Source organism: Bombina bombina, chromosome 4 (genome assembly GCF_027579735.1).
Source record: "Bombina bombina isolate aBomBom1 chromosome 4, aBomBom1.pri, whole genome shotgun sequence".
Taxonomy (NCBI): domain Eukaryota; kingdom Metazoa; phylum Chordata; class Amphibia; order Anura; family Bombinatoridae; genus Bombina; species Bombina bombina.
Window position 1 is genome coordinate 590,336,484 of NC_069502.1, and position 20,764 is coordinate 590,357,247.

Genomic DNA, 20,764 nt, shown 5'->3' on the forward strand with positions numbered 1-20,764 from the left:
ATGGGCTAATGAGCAGTGCAGGTGGTGAGGGGTAAGGAGCAATTGAGTAAAGTAGTTTGTTAAACAGACAAAAGGTGGCAAAAAAGGGATATTAAGATATTGTGAATTTTTTACAAAGTTGTCAGACAGTGTATTAAACTCAGTATTAAAACAGAATTTGCCTTATCCCTTGTCCAATCCTTGTTGAATTCTTGTATAATTTGTTGTGCCTCACTTATAAATGTTCACTGAAGAGATGTGAACAGATGATCTTACAATATTGCTATCTAACCTATATTGCTATCCCCTGCATTGCTTTCCCCATAGCAGTGTTAAATTTATAGGCCAGAGCATTCAGCTGAATGCAATAAATTAGGTAATGACCTGATCAAAGACAGCCAAAATGCCAATTGAGAATATTTGATTCAGGGTGAGATACGTTAAAAATAACAGACAATAGAATTTGGGGGAAGCTGTGGTTAAACCATTAGTGAAATTATAATGAAGATATTTTGAAGACTCATTTTCACTAATGGAACACTAGAAGTATTAGGAGCTAACTATCACCAACATCATCCCTAAAAGGATACAATTGGATACACAGCACCATCTAGAAGGATTATAGGATTTCTACAACAAGGGATTATTTATAATTAACTTTTCCACACTATATATATAACTTATATCATTTTCACCATTCATATCACCCAAAAGGAATTAAGACTTTTTAAAGGTGTACACCTATTTTCACAAAGGAGATATCTTTGTATTTTTTCTTTGAATTTTTTCACTGAATTTTTTCACTGAATTTTTTCACTGAATTTGTTACTGAATTTTTTACTGAAATGTTTTCACTGAATTTTTTGAATTTTTTTCTTTTGATTTTTTTTCACTATTATATATATATTTTTTTTTCACTAATTTTTGGAGCAATTGCACCCAATATATATTTTTATATATTTTTTCTTTATTTTTTCTCCATTTTTCAAATATTCACTTTTTTCAAATCCAACACATTTTTCATCTTTTTATATTGTTTACCAGTACTATATATGTCAACCAAATCTTGTGATTATCTCTTGTAAATTAGATTCAATTCTGAGGGTTAAATACTCGACTAATGTCTAATATCATTGCTTTTAAATTTTTGTTATAATAAATATGTACATTTTTTAAAGTAAAGGGTAAATCCTTCTTGACTCTACTTAGCAGAGAATCCTTATTAGGATTTCTCAGTGCTCCTTTTAGTCATAATTTTCTTTGTCATTTTATAAGATCTGGTCAAGAGATCTTGCATATAGGAGCAATAGTAGTATTACTCACTGGCGCTGGAGACTCACACACCTCTACAGCCAAAATGCCAATTGAGAATATTTGATTCAGGGTGAGATAAGTTAAAAATAACAGACAATAGAATTTGGGGGAAGCTGTGGTTAAACCATTAGTGAAATTATAAATTTAGGAATTTACAAGTATTTTTAAGGTTTGAACATCACATAGATAAGGCAAGATATCAGCAGGGTAAATACATAATTAATTATACAGACAAATGCAAAAAAGAGAGGCTTGCAATGCAGATGACACAAAAACAGGGAAATTGGCAGGATTTGAATGCAGGGATCCAATTCACATACCAAAACAATATTAGTTCAGTTAAGTTTAGGCTTATAGGCTATTATGCTTTTGTTATCATATCCACATATTCATTTATAACTGGTATAACTAGTAATTAAAAAGCTTTTTCAAAGGCAGTGTGCCACTGTTTTTTCAGGGTTATATTACCCTTTTAGTCCCACCTCTGTTATTTCATTGGAATAAATATGTCAATCATTATGAAATGATCTGTAGCACTGCCATATTATTAATACAGTGATATCCCTATGGTATTAGCTTCTGTTTCTTGAGAGAATTGTTAAGATGACTATTATTATGAAGTTATATATGAATTATATTGTATTTATATATATTTTTGTTTGATATTTAATTCACTTCAAATTTTTAGATTTCCTATAAGTTATATAATTATTAAATTTTGGTATAGTACACCTATATTATCATTGTGTGTAATTATTGGAGTGACTTAGGATCAAAATTGAATGTGAATTATCTGCGAGAAAGAAAAATTAAATTGTATTGCAATTGTGATTGTGTTTCCTCTTAATTAATTTTAATATTATCAAGTTTTTTTAGTATTTTGCGTAAATTATAATCAATTTTGTGTCTTAAATATGTTGATCTCTTAAGTGCATGTGTGTTTTGTGACATATGTTCTGTAGTATATTTTAGATTACAATCGCCTAGATTTAGAGTTCTGCATTAGCCGTCAAAACCAGCGTTAGGGGGTCCTAACGCTGGTTTTGGCCGCCCGCTGGTAATTAGAGTTAGTCAGGAAAGGGTCTAACGCTCACTTTCCAGCCGCGAATTTTCCATACCGCAGATCCCCTTACGTCAATTGCGTATCCTATCTTTTCAATGGGATCTTTCTAACGCCGGTATTTAGAATCTTGGCTGAAGTGAGCGTTAGAAATCTAATGACAAGACTCCAGCCGCAGAAAAAAGCCAGGAGTTAAGAGCTTTATGGGCTAACGCCGGTTCATAAAGCTCTTAACTACTGTGCTCTAAAGTACACTAACACCCATAAACTACCTATGTACCCCTAAACCAAGGCCCCCCCCCCCACATCGCCGCCACTCTATTAAATTTTTTTAACCCCTAATCTGCCGACCGCACACCGCCACAACCTACATTATCCCTATGTACCGCTAATCTGCTGCCCCTAACATTGCCGACCACTACATAATATTTATTACCCCCTAATCTGCTCCCCCCAACGTCGCTGCTACCTACCTACAATTATTAACCCTTAATCTGCCGACCGGACCTCACCGCTACTATAATAAATGTATTAACCTCTAATCCGCCCCACTCCCGCCTCAAAAACCCTATAATAAATAGTATTAACCCCTAATCTGCCCTCCCTAACATCGCTGACACCTAGCTTTAAGTACTAACCCCTAATCTGCTGACAGGATCTCGCCGCTACTCTAATAAATGTATTAACCCCTAAAGCTGTCTAACCCTAACCCTAACACCCCCCTAAATTAAATATAATTTAAATCTAACGAAATAAAATAAATCTTATTAAATAAATTATTCCTATTTAAAGCTAAATACTTACATGTAAAATAAACCCTAATATAGCTACAATATAAATAATAATTATATTGTAGCTATTTTAGGATTAATATTTATTTTACAGGCAACTTTATTTTAACCAGGTACAATAGCTATTAAATAGTTAATAACTATTTAATAGTTACCTAGTTAAAATAATTACAAAATTACCTGTAAAATAAATCCTATCCTAAGTATCCTAACATTACACTATCAATAAATTAATTAAAAAAACTATCTACAATTATCTACAATTAAATCAACTAAACTAAATTACAAAAACAAACACTAAATTACAAAAAAAACACTAAATTACAACTACTCTAAGCCCCCTAAAAAAATAACAAATCCCCCAAAATAAAAAAATGCCCTACCCTATTCTAAAATAAATATTTTACAGCTCTTTTACCTTACCAGCCCTTAAAAGGGCCTTTTGCGGGGCTTGCCCCAAAGAACACTAAGCCCCCAAAGATCTTCCTACCTTATCTTCACCACGCCGGGTATCACCGATCCGTCCAGAAGAGGCTCCGAAGTCTTCATCCTATCCGGCAAGAGGAGGTCCAGAAGAGGGTCCGAAGTCTTCATCCTATCCGGCAAGAAGAGGGCATCCAGACCGGTAGACATCTTCATCCAGGCGGCATCTTCTATCTTCTTCCAACTGGCGCGGAGCGGGACCATCTTGAAGCAGCCGACGCGGATCCATCATCTTCTAACGACATCCTAAGTCCGAATGAAGGTTTCTTTAAATGACGTCATCCAAGATGGCATCCCTCAAATTCCGATTGGCTGATAGGATTCTATCAGCCAATCGGAATTAAGGTAGGAAAAATCTGATTGGCTGATTGAATCAGATTCAAGTTCAATCCGATTGGCTGATCCAATGGGGGAATCGTGCACGAGCACGTTTTTGAAGCTGGCCGCGTCCATAAGCAACGCTGGTATTTAGAGTTGCAGTGGCGGTAAATATGCCTGTACGCTCCCTTTTTGGAGCCTAACGCAGACCTTCTGAGAACTCTAAATACCAATTTGTTTAAAAGGTGCGGGGGGAAAAGAAACACGCGTAGCTAACGCACCCCTTTGGCCGCAAAACTCTTAATCTAGGCGTATATTAATTATGACTTTTTTGGCAGCAACCTCAAACGAGTTAATATATATTTATATGGGTTACAAAATAATTTACTATTGTCTCATCGGTAATCTCCCATATACGTGTATTATTTTTCAATAGTTCTAATCATGTTATATCTTTTTAAACACAGCAAATTATGTTTGTGGAGTAAAGAGGATTCAGTTTGGAAAAATATATACAGATTTATTAAACATTAAACAAGCTACTAACAAACGATATACAACTTAACTATACACAAAACCAACTCTCTGATACAATATGAAATAAAATCTACTTTTTATGCTTAGTTTTAACTCTATGGATACAAATCTAACAGTGAAATATATTACAAAGTACAGTGAACCAGCATGGACCAATTATGCAGTATATGTTACTAACAAACGGTTATTTAATATAATCTTAGCAAATATTACTATTAAAAATATATCCGGATACTTAGCAATCTATAGAAATGAATCAGATTTAAAGGTATTTAAATAAAATAAAATAAAACTTGTACAATGCCTCAACAGTCTCAGCCTTAAAGAATTCAATGCCACTAAAATTAAATATATTTAATTATAATACCCGGGGGTTTCCTTCCAATATGCTGAATTAAATTAACACTATCTATAACAGGATTGTTTGTATTGTTAGGGGAATTAGATACCTAGGCAATATAAGGCCAGAGTAGGGGGTAAATACATATAAAAAAATGTGGCCTATAAACCATCTAATTTGAATCTTAATGTAAGGCCTTTAAATACAATAGCTACTAACTTATAATTAAATATTTTTTATACTCTCCAAATGTTTGCTCACCGAGGCCCTGGGTTATCAAAAATCGCTCTGTTTCCTCTGCATCCAGTCCCACAAAATCTCTTAATCCAAAAGAAAAATAGGCCAAAAGTGTCTAAGGATATCCAAAAATATGAGATGGGTGACCAGGATTCGAAATTCTGTTCAGAGGACAAACGGACAGCACTTTCGCACTGACTCTCATACAACCCAGTGTTCCTTGTGAGCACTCTGTGGCTCAGTTTATCCTGAACAACAACTCCACCCCAATCTCCAACAGCCATTCACAGATGTGTGAGGATCTGTACTAATTTGATTGGCGGAATGCTAAGTAGCCCCTGGGAATAATTCACTCAATGCTAATTATAGCCGGTTGTATTTTCACTAATTCACCACAAGATGGAGATGGTGAGTTTTGCTATAAAAGTGAACTTGTGTAACTTTCTTATATTTCATCATTCTTGGGATTCATTATTTATTTCTTTATATATCTATCTACCTATCTATATATTTATCCATATACATGTATATATATATATATATATATATATATATATTTACACACATACATATACATTTATCTAATCTGTGGGCTAGTCTTCAAATATACTTAATTGAAATTCATGTATACTTAAATGTATGTATATAATATATGTGCTCTCCGTATTCAGCATTGCACCAGCAGCTCACAAGAGCTGCTGGTGCAATGCCGCCACCTGCAGACTCGCGGCTCAGAGCAGGCGGACAGGTTATGGAGCAGCGGTCTGTGTGAAGACTCGCCAGAAACACGGGCCATCAAGCTCCTTTCGGAGCTTGATAGATAGGCCCCTGGGTGTACAATGGTGGGGGCTGAGGAGGAATTCTTTTGAAAAACAGGTTTTACACATCTTGAACAAACTTTCCTAGGACAGCCCGCAATTATATATTATGTAAAATAGTGTTTCTGCAATATGGAATACCCTATTCTCTTCTTCATCTGTATCAAATTATTATTATTTTTTTATAATTTGATAAAATAATTCTTCTAATATAGACAATTCCCCACAGATGATGTAACAGTTCTAAAACATGTTTTTTTAAAATCTATTTTGGAATATTTATTACTACTTAAAATAATAGTAAAAGAAATAAAAATAATAAAAATGTATAAAAAAATGAGAGAAAACTGTGGTCTCATTTAATGAAAACAGGGGGTGGGGGAAAAAGAAGACAAAAAGGAGGGGGCAAGAAAGGAGGGAAAACCCATTATGTGTCAATATGACATATTAGTCCATGTTAGTTGGTAGTGTACTACTATCTATTAAGAAAATATTTTTACTGTATGCATCGCTCTTTCTCTCATGGTTGTATTTCTCTGATATTTCATTACAAGAAGCTGTAATAATTATTGTTTTCATTCACTCCATAGGGGTAAACTGAATTAAGCAGATAGATCCACCTACATTCCTTTTGGTGTAAAATTCTGAGCATTAAGTTATGCACAATTGACTATCCTAGAGTAAGGACTTACCTTTCTGTGTGTCTTGTGACAACTCCCACAGCGTTTTCCTCCTGTTCATCAACAGCCTCCTGTGTATCATATTAGCTGCATACCAAATGGTGTGCTTACCCCTGCCTCTATTAAAGGCACAGTGTGCATGATGGCTCCAGCTTGGTAATTGCAGAGTTCTTTCCTCTATGGTTCCTGGTATTCTCATCCCATTTTCCTGTTTGTTTCTTGGCTCTGTGGCCGCTGGATATTTTATTTAACTCTGAACCTTTGCTGCCAGCATCAACATTTTGACTGGATGTCTTTGATTTAGAAGTGGATTACAATTTAGATTTGAACTTTGCCTTTTACAAGCAACCATTACCCTAAAGTCTTGCATTACTCGCTAATTTCCTTGAGCAGAAGTACATGCAAATATTCCTTGCATCAGAGCTCCTATTACCATCTCCTGATACTCAGTAATTGTTTTCACATCCTCTGGGAAAAGTGCTTACCCATGTGACAATAGATTGTCAAAGATGTGTCTAGATACAGATGCAAAGGCTTTCTTTATAGAATTTTGAGAAAGTAATGTATGTCTTAAAGTGACTAATATTGGAACAGGGGGTAGATTTACCAGACACACATAAGCAGAAAAGAGTTTTAGATAACATAAAATGCAATGGACCAAACAAGGGTGTATCTTGCCATACTTGACCAGATTTCAGTTTATGGTTCCATCTAGAAATGTTCCTCCTATAATTCTAAGTGATATGATGGTTCAAGTTTTGTGAGACCTATACTGGCCATGGCTCAGACCAGACATCAAGCCAGCAACATTGATTGATGAGCCATTTTTGTAGGACAATTTACAGATATACAAGAATAGATGGGGTGCCAAATCAATTTGATTAAACCATCCATGTGTTTGCTAATTTTATTTAGTTTGACAAAGTTTTAAAACTAAATTCTTAAAATAAAATGCATTTACTGGGGGGAAATAAAAAAAACATTTTGCAATGATTTACTTGACAAATATTTATTCAAGTTGAAAATCCATCCCTCCAGCTTACAGACAATGTTTCCTTAATATAAAGAGTGACTCTGCTTTATGTAAGGTTACAACAGAGAAAAGAAAATTACAACTAATTCTTGACAGAAGTGTAAAATTGGGCTAATTTGATCTTTCACACAAATCTAACCTTTCCAAAAAGAGCAATTGATGTTGTTGTACTATCAACTCAATAAACACATCTTTTAAAAATGCTAAGCTGTTTTAGATGGCTAAAAGGGGCTCTAACCTAGTTGGATGCTATCCAACACAACTATCTACTATACATACTGTATATCTGTTCCCAGTTGAGCACTTTTCTCCTTTGCTTTGCTTATATGTTGGATTTTTCTGAAAGAATCAAAGGCCCTTATTTATCAAAGTCTGGCGGATCAGGTCCGCCAGACCTCGCTGAATACGGAGAGCAATACGCTCTCCGTATTCAGCATTGCACCAGCAGCTCACAAGAGCTGCTGGTGCAGCGCCGCCCCTTGCAGACTCGCGGCCAATGGGCCGCCAGCAGGGGGTGTCAATCAACCCGATTGTACTCGATTGGGTTGAATTCCGGCGATGTCTGTCCGCCTGCTCAGAGCAGGCGGGCAGGTAATGGAGCAGCAGTCTTTGTGACCGCTGCTTCATAACTGCTGTTTCTGGCGAGCCTGCAAGCTTGCCAGAAACACGGGGCATCAAGCTCCATTCAGAGCTTGATAGATAGGCCCCAAAGACTGCACAATTAACAACATACAGGGGTTTAAGCTGAAGCAATTTAGTGTCCATTTGTCTAGTGAGAATCCTAGAACTCAGTTAATTGTCTGTCGTAACTTTATGTAATGATCATAACCACAGTCTCCAAATATATTTATAACATACAAAATGAATATACATTTTTCACTTGAAAATCTCTCAATTTCCAGTATTATTCAAACAATTGATTGTGAAGTACCCTGGGATCTTGGAAGGACTAAAAATATGTAAAACATTCCAGGTTATTTTCTGAAGGTAAACTAAGGTCACACATCTGGTTTCAATCTTAGTAAGAGGCATTTGAAATTCTGATTGGATTGGATTTCAGATCTATATATAGCACACATTAATAAACTTTAACATTATTTTAAGCTAATTTTGTTTCAAATTCATAATTTAATGTCCTTAAATAAATAATATCACGTTTAACACTTCTAATGTAATTTTAGTCATCTGGAAAAAAAAAAGTGCCAAAAGCAGTAACTGTTAAGAAATGTAATATGTAATATAATGTTTTTCAATGTCTCGGGTTTTAACCCTCTAGACCAAAAAAGGTACAGTGCCCCTTTATCTTACAATTAAAAATCTTAAAGATATTACAGCAATATGCTTGAGCAGCTTTCCACACACTATTATGAAAATCTTAAGATTAGCAGCAATAATTTATTTTTTCAAAAAATCATCTTCTTAAAAAAGATTTAGGAGCTTCTTCTACCAAATAGCCAGATAGAATGTTTACCTGAAGAATTAGGCTCTATCACTAATCTTAAATGTTCTGGATTAGATTATCGTTAAATCAATCAAATGGAGTCACCATTGGGAAAGAAAAACACTTGTTACAGAAGATGTTTATTATGGGATTCCACTTCTGCAGCTATTCTACAATAGACAGGCCCTGTTACAGCAATAAAACAATAGAAATATGTCTTCACTTAGTTGTGTCTCTTTCCATGGGTGCAGAATTTTAGTTTTTAGATGGAAAAGTTGGACCTTAGAGCAACACTACCCAGCTGCTTTGTAACTGTTTTAACTGCTCATTTAACTCCTTTGATTTGATAATGATTGGATTGTGTTACAATGTTCTCATGCCTAGTTACCATGGGAATAGGGCCCTCAATTCCTCCTGTACTTGTGTGTCACATTTTGCCTTGTTTCTTACAATTATTGTATCATTGTTTTACGTATATTAATTGTACCCATTGGCAGCGCTGTGGTATATGTTGTAAATAAAGTATAATAATAATGCCTACTGCAAATATATTAAAATGAATACTACCAATATATTGATTTCATTAATATTTAATTCGGCTTGGTTGGTACAGCGGGCCGTCACTATGAAGTAATGGTGTCACTATCAATAGTGGCCCTATTATAATACAGCCCTTAGATTCTAGCAAAAAAACTATGGGCCAGATTACAAGTGGAGCTTAATTAATTCTCCCACTCAAACGTTAATTGTTCTAGAAGTAAACTTTTTTGCACTCAATGGGTTGGGCTCGTATTATGAGTTGAAATTTTGAGTTGAAAGTGCGCTAACCCGACGAGTGCAAAAAGCTGAACTTACAATATTGCGTGCACATTCTTGTATTCCCCTATAAAAGTCAATGAAACAAACACCCCACTTTCGCACAAACCTGATCGCGTATTCTCAAGTGCGCTAACCTGACTTGAAAATATGAGTATTTAACATTCCAATGTTCTTCACATAAAAGAATATATTCTTTTTATTCATAATACTTATATCTATACATATATATTTGATTGTTTTAGGTACATTATATATATAAATATATATATATATATATACATGATTATATAGGTATAGTTATATATAGAGCGATATATAGGAATACTGATTTAAATTAATATATAGAACATATTCCCCAATGTACAGAACATTGAAATGTGAAATATTTACAGTAAATACATCATTAAAATCTTTATTAAAAATGAATATTTCTTAAAAATGCTTGTACTTGTTTTTTTTATGTCATCTACTTAACTGCAAAGGGCTCAAATGTACTCCTATATATGTCTTTATATGTGTACATATGTATGTATGTGTTTATATGTGTATATATGTCTGTAAATACGTATATTCACATGTAAATACATATGTACACATATTCAGATATATATATATACAGTATATATGTATATATATATACTATATATATAACACTATGGGCTCCATGTACTAAGCCGTCAATTCATCCGTCATTTTAGACGCGGATAAATTCGCCGTTACTCGCCGCGGGCAAAATGGTGTCCGCTGTCACTATGTACTAATAATCCCCCAATAAATAGACAAGTCTAGCCCGCCGCGAGCAGTGGCGGATTATTGATAAATTTGACGCCTCGCTCGCCCGCGACTAAGCTGATGTATTAACTTTCAGTTGAATTGTCTGGCCAATTATTAACACGTGACATGCAAGGTGTCACGAACATCATAGTAGTCGCGGGAATAGAATTTGCTCCTATAAAAGTTCAACTTATCTAAACAACTTTATTATTGTTCAAAAATTTTTGAAGAGTGATAACAGAGCGTTATTTTTGTATATTTATTTACAATTTGGATATGGCTTCATCTGGATCTGATAATATATAAATATTAATATAAAAATAATTATAAAGATTGACAACTATACAATACAAATTTAAAATATAGATTACTCTTTAATTACAGTCGACAAATTTGGCGCAATTTATGTACATGGAAATGAGAGACAAATTAGACGCCAGTTATGCTGTACAATGCTGATATTACTGCCTTTTATCTATGTCTAGACTGGCATCTAGATTGACTTTCCTATTGTTTTGTACCTTGCCCGCCACCTAAAAGGTGGCGAGGCAAAAATAACGAGATGGGAGCGGAAATTGTAGCGAGCGGACAAATAGATTTTTTAGTACATTCGTTTTTGGCGCGTTGGTGGTCAAATGTGTCTAATTACAGTGAAAAATGAGAGGTAGCGAGGTTTGGCGGATAAGTACGCTCGCAATTTAAAAGATGCGAGTTGAACATAGTTGACGACTTTGTACATATCAGTTTGCGAGTTTTGACGCGAGATTTGTTGCGGGTAGCTCGCTGACTGCTTAGTACATGGAGCCCTATATATACGGTATTTACTATATATATATATATATATATATATATATATATATATATATATATACATACATATCCATCTTTAGTGATGTATATGCACGTATCTCTATGTTAAAACCCTTTGGCTGTCTTTTTTTCTAACACTTTAGATCTCATATGTTTGAGCCCTTTTGTGTGTAATTTTGTTTTTGTTTTTGATCATTTTAATAGATGATGTTATTATGAGTACTGTACTTTGTAATGTATTTTTTATGTGTTTTGTGCAACGTTTTAGTCTTAAGTCACATTAATCATTGTAGTGTAAATTGTTATTGCGCTGAAGCGATCATGTTCACTTTGAAGTTGTAATACCAGCATCAAGCCCGATGAGCGCAAACACCCGCTATAGACTCCTTATCACTAGCGCACAAACATTTGCACTCCACTCATAATCTGTCCTTATATATTTACTCCAATCCAAAAGATAGTTTTTTATGTTAGGGATTACATTGAGCTGATGTTCTGAGAACATTCTCTAGTTCCATCTCTACTTATATATTCATGTAAGAAAAAATAAACAAATATATAGCTTGCTTTCTTAAAAATCTGACATTGGTAGACAGTTTGTTGATCACTTCATCTCACATTATCTAAACAAGTTAATGAATTTACCATCACATCCTTTTTCAGCTATACATACAATTCTTACTAATTTAATTAGCATAACTAGAGCCTTATCAGTTTCGAACTAAAGCTATATCAGTTTTGATAACGTATATATTTTTTTCTATTTCTTTGCCGCTTTTATCTCTTTACTATATAAGAGTCTCTGTTTTTGCACATATGCAACTTGTGTTTGTTGTGTTCTTTTACAGAAAGCTGAAATTAGTCTCAAATTATTGTTTCCCCTACTTTTTTTCTGTGATTTTCACTGTAGTTTATCGTATTACAAATTTTGCCTTTGGTCCATCATGAATATTTTAGGTTGCTAAATATTTAAAGATGCTAACATTGGGCAACATTGGTATTAATCATATTTATAGGTGGTAGCTAAATAATCATCACTATTGATATGTATTATATTATTTAATCATTACAACTGCTTTATTAAAATAATATTCCCTACATTTTGTTATTATTCTATCTATTAATTAAATATTATTGATTAGAGACATTGTATACAGTGAATAACTTATTTTTTGCTTAAGTTTATTTATTGCCCATAATTATTTATTAATAGTTTTCTATAATTCCTGAAATATGCATAAGGAAATATAATCTTTTTTTCTGTGGGGATTAAATAAACTAGCTGGAGTTATTGGTTCTTATATAATATTGGAATATGTTTTATACTGTTCAAGTAACATGCTTTAGTCTCACTATTATACTTCATTATATTATAAAATATATTAGATAATAATAATAATAAGATAATATTTTTAAAGGGATGGGAAATCCAAAATTATACTTGCAGGATTCAGATAGAGCATGTAATTTTAAGACACATTTGAAATTCACTTTTGTTTTCAAATGTGGTTTGTTCTCTTGATGTCACTCATTGAAAAAAACATACGCACATATCCTAAACTAGTTAGAGCTAGCTGCTGATTGGTGCCTGCACACATTTATCTCTTGTGATTGGCTAACTAGATGTGTTCAGCTAGCTGCCAATAGTGCAATGCTGTTCCTTCAGAAAATGATTACAAGATAATGAAGCATATTTGATAATAGAAGTAAATGACAAAGTTTTAATAACTGGTCTAAAAGACTTGAACGCACTATGACCTGGGCATGAGACCTCTTTGTCACAAGAATTTTGAAGTTTCCTCAATACAATATGTTGGCAATTTTTAAATGTTTACATTTGATTTGCTTCTCCCTAATAATTAAATATAGCCTGGGCGGTGATACAGACCAACTGAGCTTACTTTTATCCGATTAACTAGCCAACCTTGAAAAGCATTTGAATTATGCATTCAAGACTAAAATTACTTTATGTTCTATGAGTTATAGTCAATATTGAAACACAAAACCAATATAAACAGCTGAGAGTAAATAATATATAAATCAAACGTTAATTCATGTTTGTCTGTTGCATGATGTAAAATCAATACTTAAGTAATATTGGTGATATATGAAGACATGCATTCATTGAAATGTTTTGTTTTTTCAAATATGTGAGCAAATGTGAGCAAGAACAAAGCTGGTCAAAGCTGAAGCTGCATGCACCATGATTTAAAAAAAAACAATGATTGAAAGAATAAGTATCACCCTGGATATGCCACTACAAGTTTCAGTCTGCTAAACAAAAATCAAACTCTTCTGAAGGATAAACAATTCTGAAACAATTCCTCCCTAGATGTCACAAAGGAATCAACGGGGAGAGGCCGGCTGAAAGAAAGTCAAACACCTGCAAAAAAGCAGCGTAAAACTCCTTAACGCAGCCCCATTGATTCCTAGGGGGAATTACATTTTATGTCTACACCTAACACCCTAAACATGAACCCCGAGTCTAAAACACCCCTAATCTTACACTTATTAACCCCTAATATGCCGCCCCCAACATCGCTGACACCTATATTATACTTATTAACCCTAATCTGCCGCTCAGGGACACCGCCGCCAACCTACATTATACTTATGAACCCCTAATCTGCTGCCCCCAATATCGCCACCACTTACATTATATTTACTAACACCTATTCTGCCGCCCCCAATGTCGCTGCCACCTACTTACACTTATTAACCCCTAATCTGCTGCCCCCAACTACGCCGCCACTATAATAAACATATTAACCCCTAAACCGCCGCACTCCCGCCTCGCAAACATTAGTTAAATATTATAAACCCCTAATCTGCCATCCCTAACATTGCCGCCACCTACCTACATTTATTAACCCTTAATCTTCCGCCCCCAACATCGCTGCCACTATATTAAAGTTCCAATCAGCCAATAGAATGCAAGCTCAATCATATTGGCTGATTGGGATCAGCCAATAGGATTGAACTTCAATCCTATTGGCTGATTGGATCAGCCAATAGGATTTTTTCTACCTTAATTCCGATTGGCTAATAGAATTCTATCAGCCAATCGAATCTAAGGGACGCCATCTTGGATGACATCACTTAAAGGTACCTTCATTCTGTTTTAAGTCATTGTGAGAAGAGGATGCTCCACGTCGGATGTCTTGAAGATGGAACCACTCTGCGCCAGATGAATGAAGATAGATGCTGTCTGGATGAAGACTTCTGCCCGTCTGGAGGACCACTTCTTTCCCAGCTTGGATGAAGACTTCTGCTCGTCTTGAGGACCACTTCGCCCGGCTTGGATGAAGACGACAATAGAGCTAACTGCCCTTTTAAGGGCAATGCCCATCCAAATGCCCTTTTCAGGGAAATAGGGAGCTTAGGTTTTTTTAGATAGTATTTTATTTGGGGGGTTGGTTGTGTGGGTGGTGGGTTTTAGTGTTGGGGGGGTTGTTTGTATTTTTTTTACAGGTAAAAGAGCTGATTACTTTGGGGCAATGCCCCACAAAAGGCCCTTTTAAGGGGCTATTGGTAGTTTAGTTTAGGCTAGGGTTTTTTTTATTTTGGGGGGGCTTTTTTTATTTTAAAAGGACTATTAGATTAGGTGTAATTTGTTAAAATTTTTGTAATTTGTTTATTATTTTCTGTAATTTAGTGGGGGGGGTTTTGTAGTTTAGCTAATTTAATTTAGTTAATTGTATTTAATTTAGTTAATTTATTTAATTATAATGTAGTGCTAGGTGTTAGTGTAACTTAGGTTAGGTTTTATTTTACAGGTAAATTTGTATTTATTTTAGCTAGTTAGTTATTAAATAGTTAATAACTATTTAATCACTATTCTACCTAGTTAAAATAAATGCAAACTTGCCTGTAAAATAAAAATACATCCTAAACTAGCTACAATGTAACTATTAGTTATATTGTAGTTAGCTTAGGGTTTATTTTATAGGTAAGTATTTATTTTTAAATAGGAATTATTTAGTTAATGATAAGAATATTTATTTAGATTTATTTAAATTATATTTAAGTTAGTGGATGTTAGGTTTAGGGTTAGACTTAGGTTTAGGGTTGTGGTGGCGACGTTGGGGACGGCAGATTAGGGGTTAATAAATGTAGGTAGGTGGCGGCGATGTTAGGGACGGCAGATTAGGGGTTAATAATATTTAACTAATGTTTGCAAGATGGGAGTGCGGTGGTTTAGGGGCTAATATGTTTACTATAGTGGCTGCGATGTTGGGGGTGGCAGATTAGGGGTTAATAAGTGTAGGTAGGTGGTGGCGACATTGGGGGTGGCAGATTAGGGGTTAATAAATATAATGTAGGTGTCAGTGATGTTGGGGTCAGCAGATTAGGGGTTCATAATATAATGTAGGTGGAGGGAGGCTGTCCGGAGTGGCAGATTAGGGGTTAAAAATTTTATTCTAGTGGTTTGAGATGCGGGAGGGCCTCGGTTTAGGGGTTAATAGGTAGTTTATGGGTGTTCATTAATCAAAGTTTACCTTCACTTTAAGCATTTAAGTGTTTTGCCATTGATATACTTTTTATGCTATTTTTATACATTTTATATTTTATATATGAAAGGTATACACTTATATTGAATGACACTATCGCTCCATTAATAATTTATTTTAAGCTGTGAGTGCTTTTTTCTTCACACACTTTTCCTCTGCTCTGCACTTTTCCCAGACAGTATTTTATCTCGAGGAGCAGGGGGGCTGAGTCCCAATGCAGGGTACTGCTGTAAGAAACTTTCTGTCTGTAAGAATCTTGCTATGTACTCTATATTTTGGGAAGACCTTTCAGTGAAGTAAAACATTGCTACCCCATATAATTGACATAACACGTAGACACGCCCTGCTACTAATTTGTTTAATTGTTAGAACTGTTACAAGGGGGGCAGAAATGATAATTGGTGTGATCAAGCAATGGTTTTAAGAAAGAGATGACATCTGAGAGATAATATACCTATCACATCTGCAACATTTCCAAAGCTAAGTAACACATTATAGTTTAATAACAAAGAAGTCTCTATCTACCAGTGTGATTTTTGTGCTGCAGCAATTTCAGGTTGAAGGTGACCTTCATTTAATAAGGCAGAGGCCAACATCAGACCACCTTGGCGATTCTTACAGACTTGCTTTCTACTAGCCAATAAATCACACAGTTTTCAGTATCCAATTCAAGTACACATTTGCTAGTGGCTGGGATAATTTCTGAGACACAACAGAAGCGGATACGTCTGTAAGAGCTTTCTGAACAGCGTGTGGTAGTTTGGAATGCCTATCTGGCACTTTTTTAGTGCTCTGGAGAGTGTGAGTATAATGTGATTACGCTTGTACATATTTCTCACACATCTGAATGATATTGCACCATTGTGGCACCTTCTATTTTTTTGTTCTTCTTTGCTATCACAGTTCTTTTGGCTCCAGTCCTGTTTGATTTTGGAGAAGCAAGCAGCCGCATAGAGACACCGTCCATCAGTCCGACATTTTGGGGACTTTGTTCTTATCTCTACCATTTATGTTCCCAGTATTTGCCGTTTGTTATTTGCAATACCGGTGACTTTTTAATACAACATGTTTTTTATACATATATTTTTGTATGTTTTGTATATTTTGATCACGGTGATTTACATATATATTCATTTTAAAACACAGTATTATCATAGTATTATCACCGAAATTCAGTTTATTGTAAATTAGTTTAATAACAGCCTTACCTGATAAGCTGATTAATATGATTGTAATACGTGCATAATAAACACTGCTATTATTATAGTGCATTTTTTTCAATAACAGTGAAAGAGTAAACTCCTGTTCCCCGATGTCACATCTTCTCCCTATGTCCACTTCTCTTGAATCATTCTCTCAATCTGTATAACAGGTAAATATGCTGTTTATTATATTTCTTCCATTTTCACTGTCTATTATTGTCTAAGCTTTTTTTTTTCCATTCTTCTTTCAACTATTATATTGCATTATCGTTCTCCTCCTGCTTTATTTAGGCTAGATTACGAGTAGAGTGCTAACTGTGGTGCGCAAACGATAAGGGTTCATCGCGGCTCTTTGAAAGTGTCAGAAGTAGCGTGCAAAAATACATTTAAAGTACAGTTACAATTATAATAACACTGTCTAGTAAAACTTATTTTTTTAAATTGCATAAAAAAGTTATAACTTATAAGGGCTCAAAGATATGAGCCATGTAAAGGGCTTTAACATATATATTCCTACACATACATGTCTATATAATATATGATTTTATATGTGTGTACAGATGTATTTTACTGTATCTTTACAGTACATATTTCACATATTTCACATTCCAATGTTTTTGACTTTCAGGAAACTGTTTATTCTTAAATACATATTTATATATTTATCTATATATACCTATACTTATATATTTATTCCTATAGATAGATATATGTATAGATATGAATTTTCATGAACAGTATCAGATTGGGTGTATATATATATATGTGTGTGTGTGTGTGTGTGTGTGTGTACTGGAGCCCTTTGCAGTCAAGTAGCTGAAAACATAAAAATTCATATTTATTTAATATTCATTTTTAATAAAGTGTTTAACTGTGTTTTAACTGTAAATATTTCCCATTGCAAAGTTCTTCCCCTAGATAAATATATCTGAGGGCTCTATTTATCTATTTTTCTCCTTGTCTTCGACTGCAGGTTCTCACAAGAGAACCTGCAGTCCGTATTTACGAAGCAGTGGTCATTATACCACTGCTTCCTATCTTCTTCTCCTCCACCTCTTAGGTAGAGGATTTCAATCTCCTTGGTCTTGTCTGACCAGGGAGATTGACAGCTCTTGCCCGCTCATGATTAGCTGTGTGCAATGCTGAATTTCACCAATGGAATTCTGTCCACCAAGGAAATATTTTGTGACCTTAATAAGTATAGCTTATAGGAGAAAAGAAGGAGAGGTGTTCCAGCTGCAGCAACTCACCAGCAGCACCACGGATTAAATTGTAGCTGGTCAGCCCCAACTGCTGCAGCCCACAGGGAAAACTCCTGGTGTCCAGGTAGGCCAATCAGGCGTCGGAACTGCATTGTTTGTAACATTATAAATATTATCTATATCTTAATCCATCTATCTATCCAGTACCAAATCACAATCTTGATATTAATTTCATTTTTATTCTTAATAGTGTTGATTGATTTTTTTTTTAGTTTTGTAACCATTTCTTATTCCTTGTTATATTGGCATCATATGTAATACATATTAATAGGGTTGCACCGATACCGTTACTAGTATCGGTATCGGTACCGATACCAAGTATTTGCATGAGTACTTGTACTCGTGCAAATGCACCGATACTTAAACCGATACCTCCACTTCCTACCCATATGCTATCTTGTGGCGTTTTTTCAAACTGCATGCTCCCATTTCATTTTAAACTGGAGTGGAGACTAAACTAAAAAAATTTACTACAGTTCTGCCAATACAAATTGCTGTTATTTGTATTATTGTAGGAGAGATCACTGTTCCTAGTTCAGACAAACCCCTGAAGTACTGGGCAGTTAAACAGATTTCCAGCTCTGACTAAAATGGGCCAAAAATATCTTTCTGCCCCATGCAGTAGTGTGGAAAGTGAAAGACTGGTCAACAGAGTCGAACCTCCATACAAATGTCAGATTGATGTTATATTACAGCCCTACAACCAAATTGCATCACCCCTTTAAATTTAATATTTTATTGTAATATTTTTTATTTATAAACGTGTTCAGTGAACTTTGTGACAAATAAAATTGTTTTATTATTTCATAATGTCTTTTGAATTACAGTCCTTTATAATTATTAAGAAGGAATCTTAAATAATTAGTCTGTATTGTGCTTGGTATACTGTCACATGACATTAAAAAAAAAAGTATCGGTAATTGGTATCGGCGAGTATTTGAAAACAAGTATCGGTACTTGTACTCGGTCATAAAAAAAATGGTATCGGTGCAACCCTACATATTAACATGTAATTTGATGTAATATTACTAAAATATTTGGAAAATGAACAAATGTATATTTTTTTACAGATGGTTGAGCAAAGTGATTTGTTGTTAAAGAAAGTCGGTCAACTTGTTGGCCTTTTAAAGGCAAAAAACATTTTGCAATACAAGATTTGCTGAAATTGTAGATGTATCTTGTAGTTGTAAAAAGAATATTAAGAAAAAAATTGATTGTGGGGATGATTCAAACCCAAAACAGAAGGACGCTTGTGGTTGACATTGTGTTACTACAGCAAGAACTGACAGAAGAATTCAAGATATCTGCACTCAAAATTGGAAAACTGTCTGAGAGAGTCTTGACTAAATACATTAGGATTCAGGCTTCAAGGCATCTGAGAGAACTGTTTAGTGGTGATTAGCAGACAAGAGTCTGTTAGCCAGAAATGAGATTTAAACTTCAGAAAAGATTATATAAAACATGTTTAAAGTCTAAATAGTGTATGCAGGGGTGGAACTACCATTGGTGCAGCAGGTGCAGTTGCACCTGGGCCCAAGTTCTGGGGGGCCATATCAGCCAGTCTATACTTAGATATGTGCAGAATGTGTACAATCCTAATGCAGGGGGAGCCTTTTATTAGTGCAAGTCGCAGGTCCATCAATCTATTTATCCATCCACAAAATCATTATACAGGGCAGCATGCATATTATTACTATTGTTAACTACCTTTTGGGGGCCAAAACATTTTTTGCACCAATGTCCTCTGTTGAATAGGTTCACTACTGAGTGTATGTTACCTACCTTATTATTGTGACCAAAACAAGAATATTTCCAGCCAATCCAGTAGAACAAATAATCCCAATAAAAGAGGGAATTATAACAGTTTCCGCTGTATTTATCATATGATGATCATTCTTTATTCTCCACGATTTGTTAAAAAAGTCATTTGTGCCATTCCATGAAGATATCTGGATTCCATTCATTGTTGTGTTTCTTTACTTTTTTCTGTAACAATAAAATGTGATTATTTTTTATAAAGCTTAAGTGCAACTGTACAAAAATGGAGTGTTATAAATATTTCAAATTATCTTTACATCATTACATTTAAGATCATTCCAAAAAAACACACAATATATAAAAGTAACCATGCATTTTCTATTGTTCATCTAGAGCAGTGTGAAGTAATCAGCTGATCAGTAACCAACCTGCTCTCATCCAACAACTGATTATTTCACCTGTGCTCTAGTTCAGCTATAATGAAAACCATGACTGTTGGGGGTACTTGAGGACCGCGGTTGGGAAACACTGATCTAGAGTGTACATGTCCAAATAAAATTTAACTTGTATTACTATTATTGATAGAAACAATCTGAA

At 34.6% G+C, this 20,764-nt stretch overlaps 1 protein-coding gene across 1 annotated transcript in view; it reads right to left on the reverse strand.

The window, feature by feature from the left end:
* The window catches only part of MCHR2 (melanin concentrating hormone receptor 2), a 454,542-nt gene extending 434,169 nt beyond the window's left edge, over positions 1 to 20,373 (reverse strand). The window contains exon 1 of the mRNA XM_053709105.1: positions 20,192 to 20,373. Within this exon, the coding sequence (XP_053565080.1) occupies positions 20,192 to 20,373 (182 nt within the window). The remainder of the gene's footprint in view (positions 1 to 20,191) is intronic.
* Positions 20,374 to 20,764: the final 391 nt, after the last annotated feature.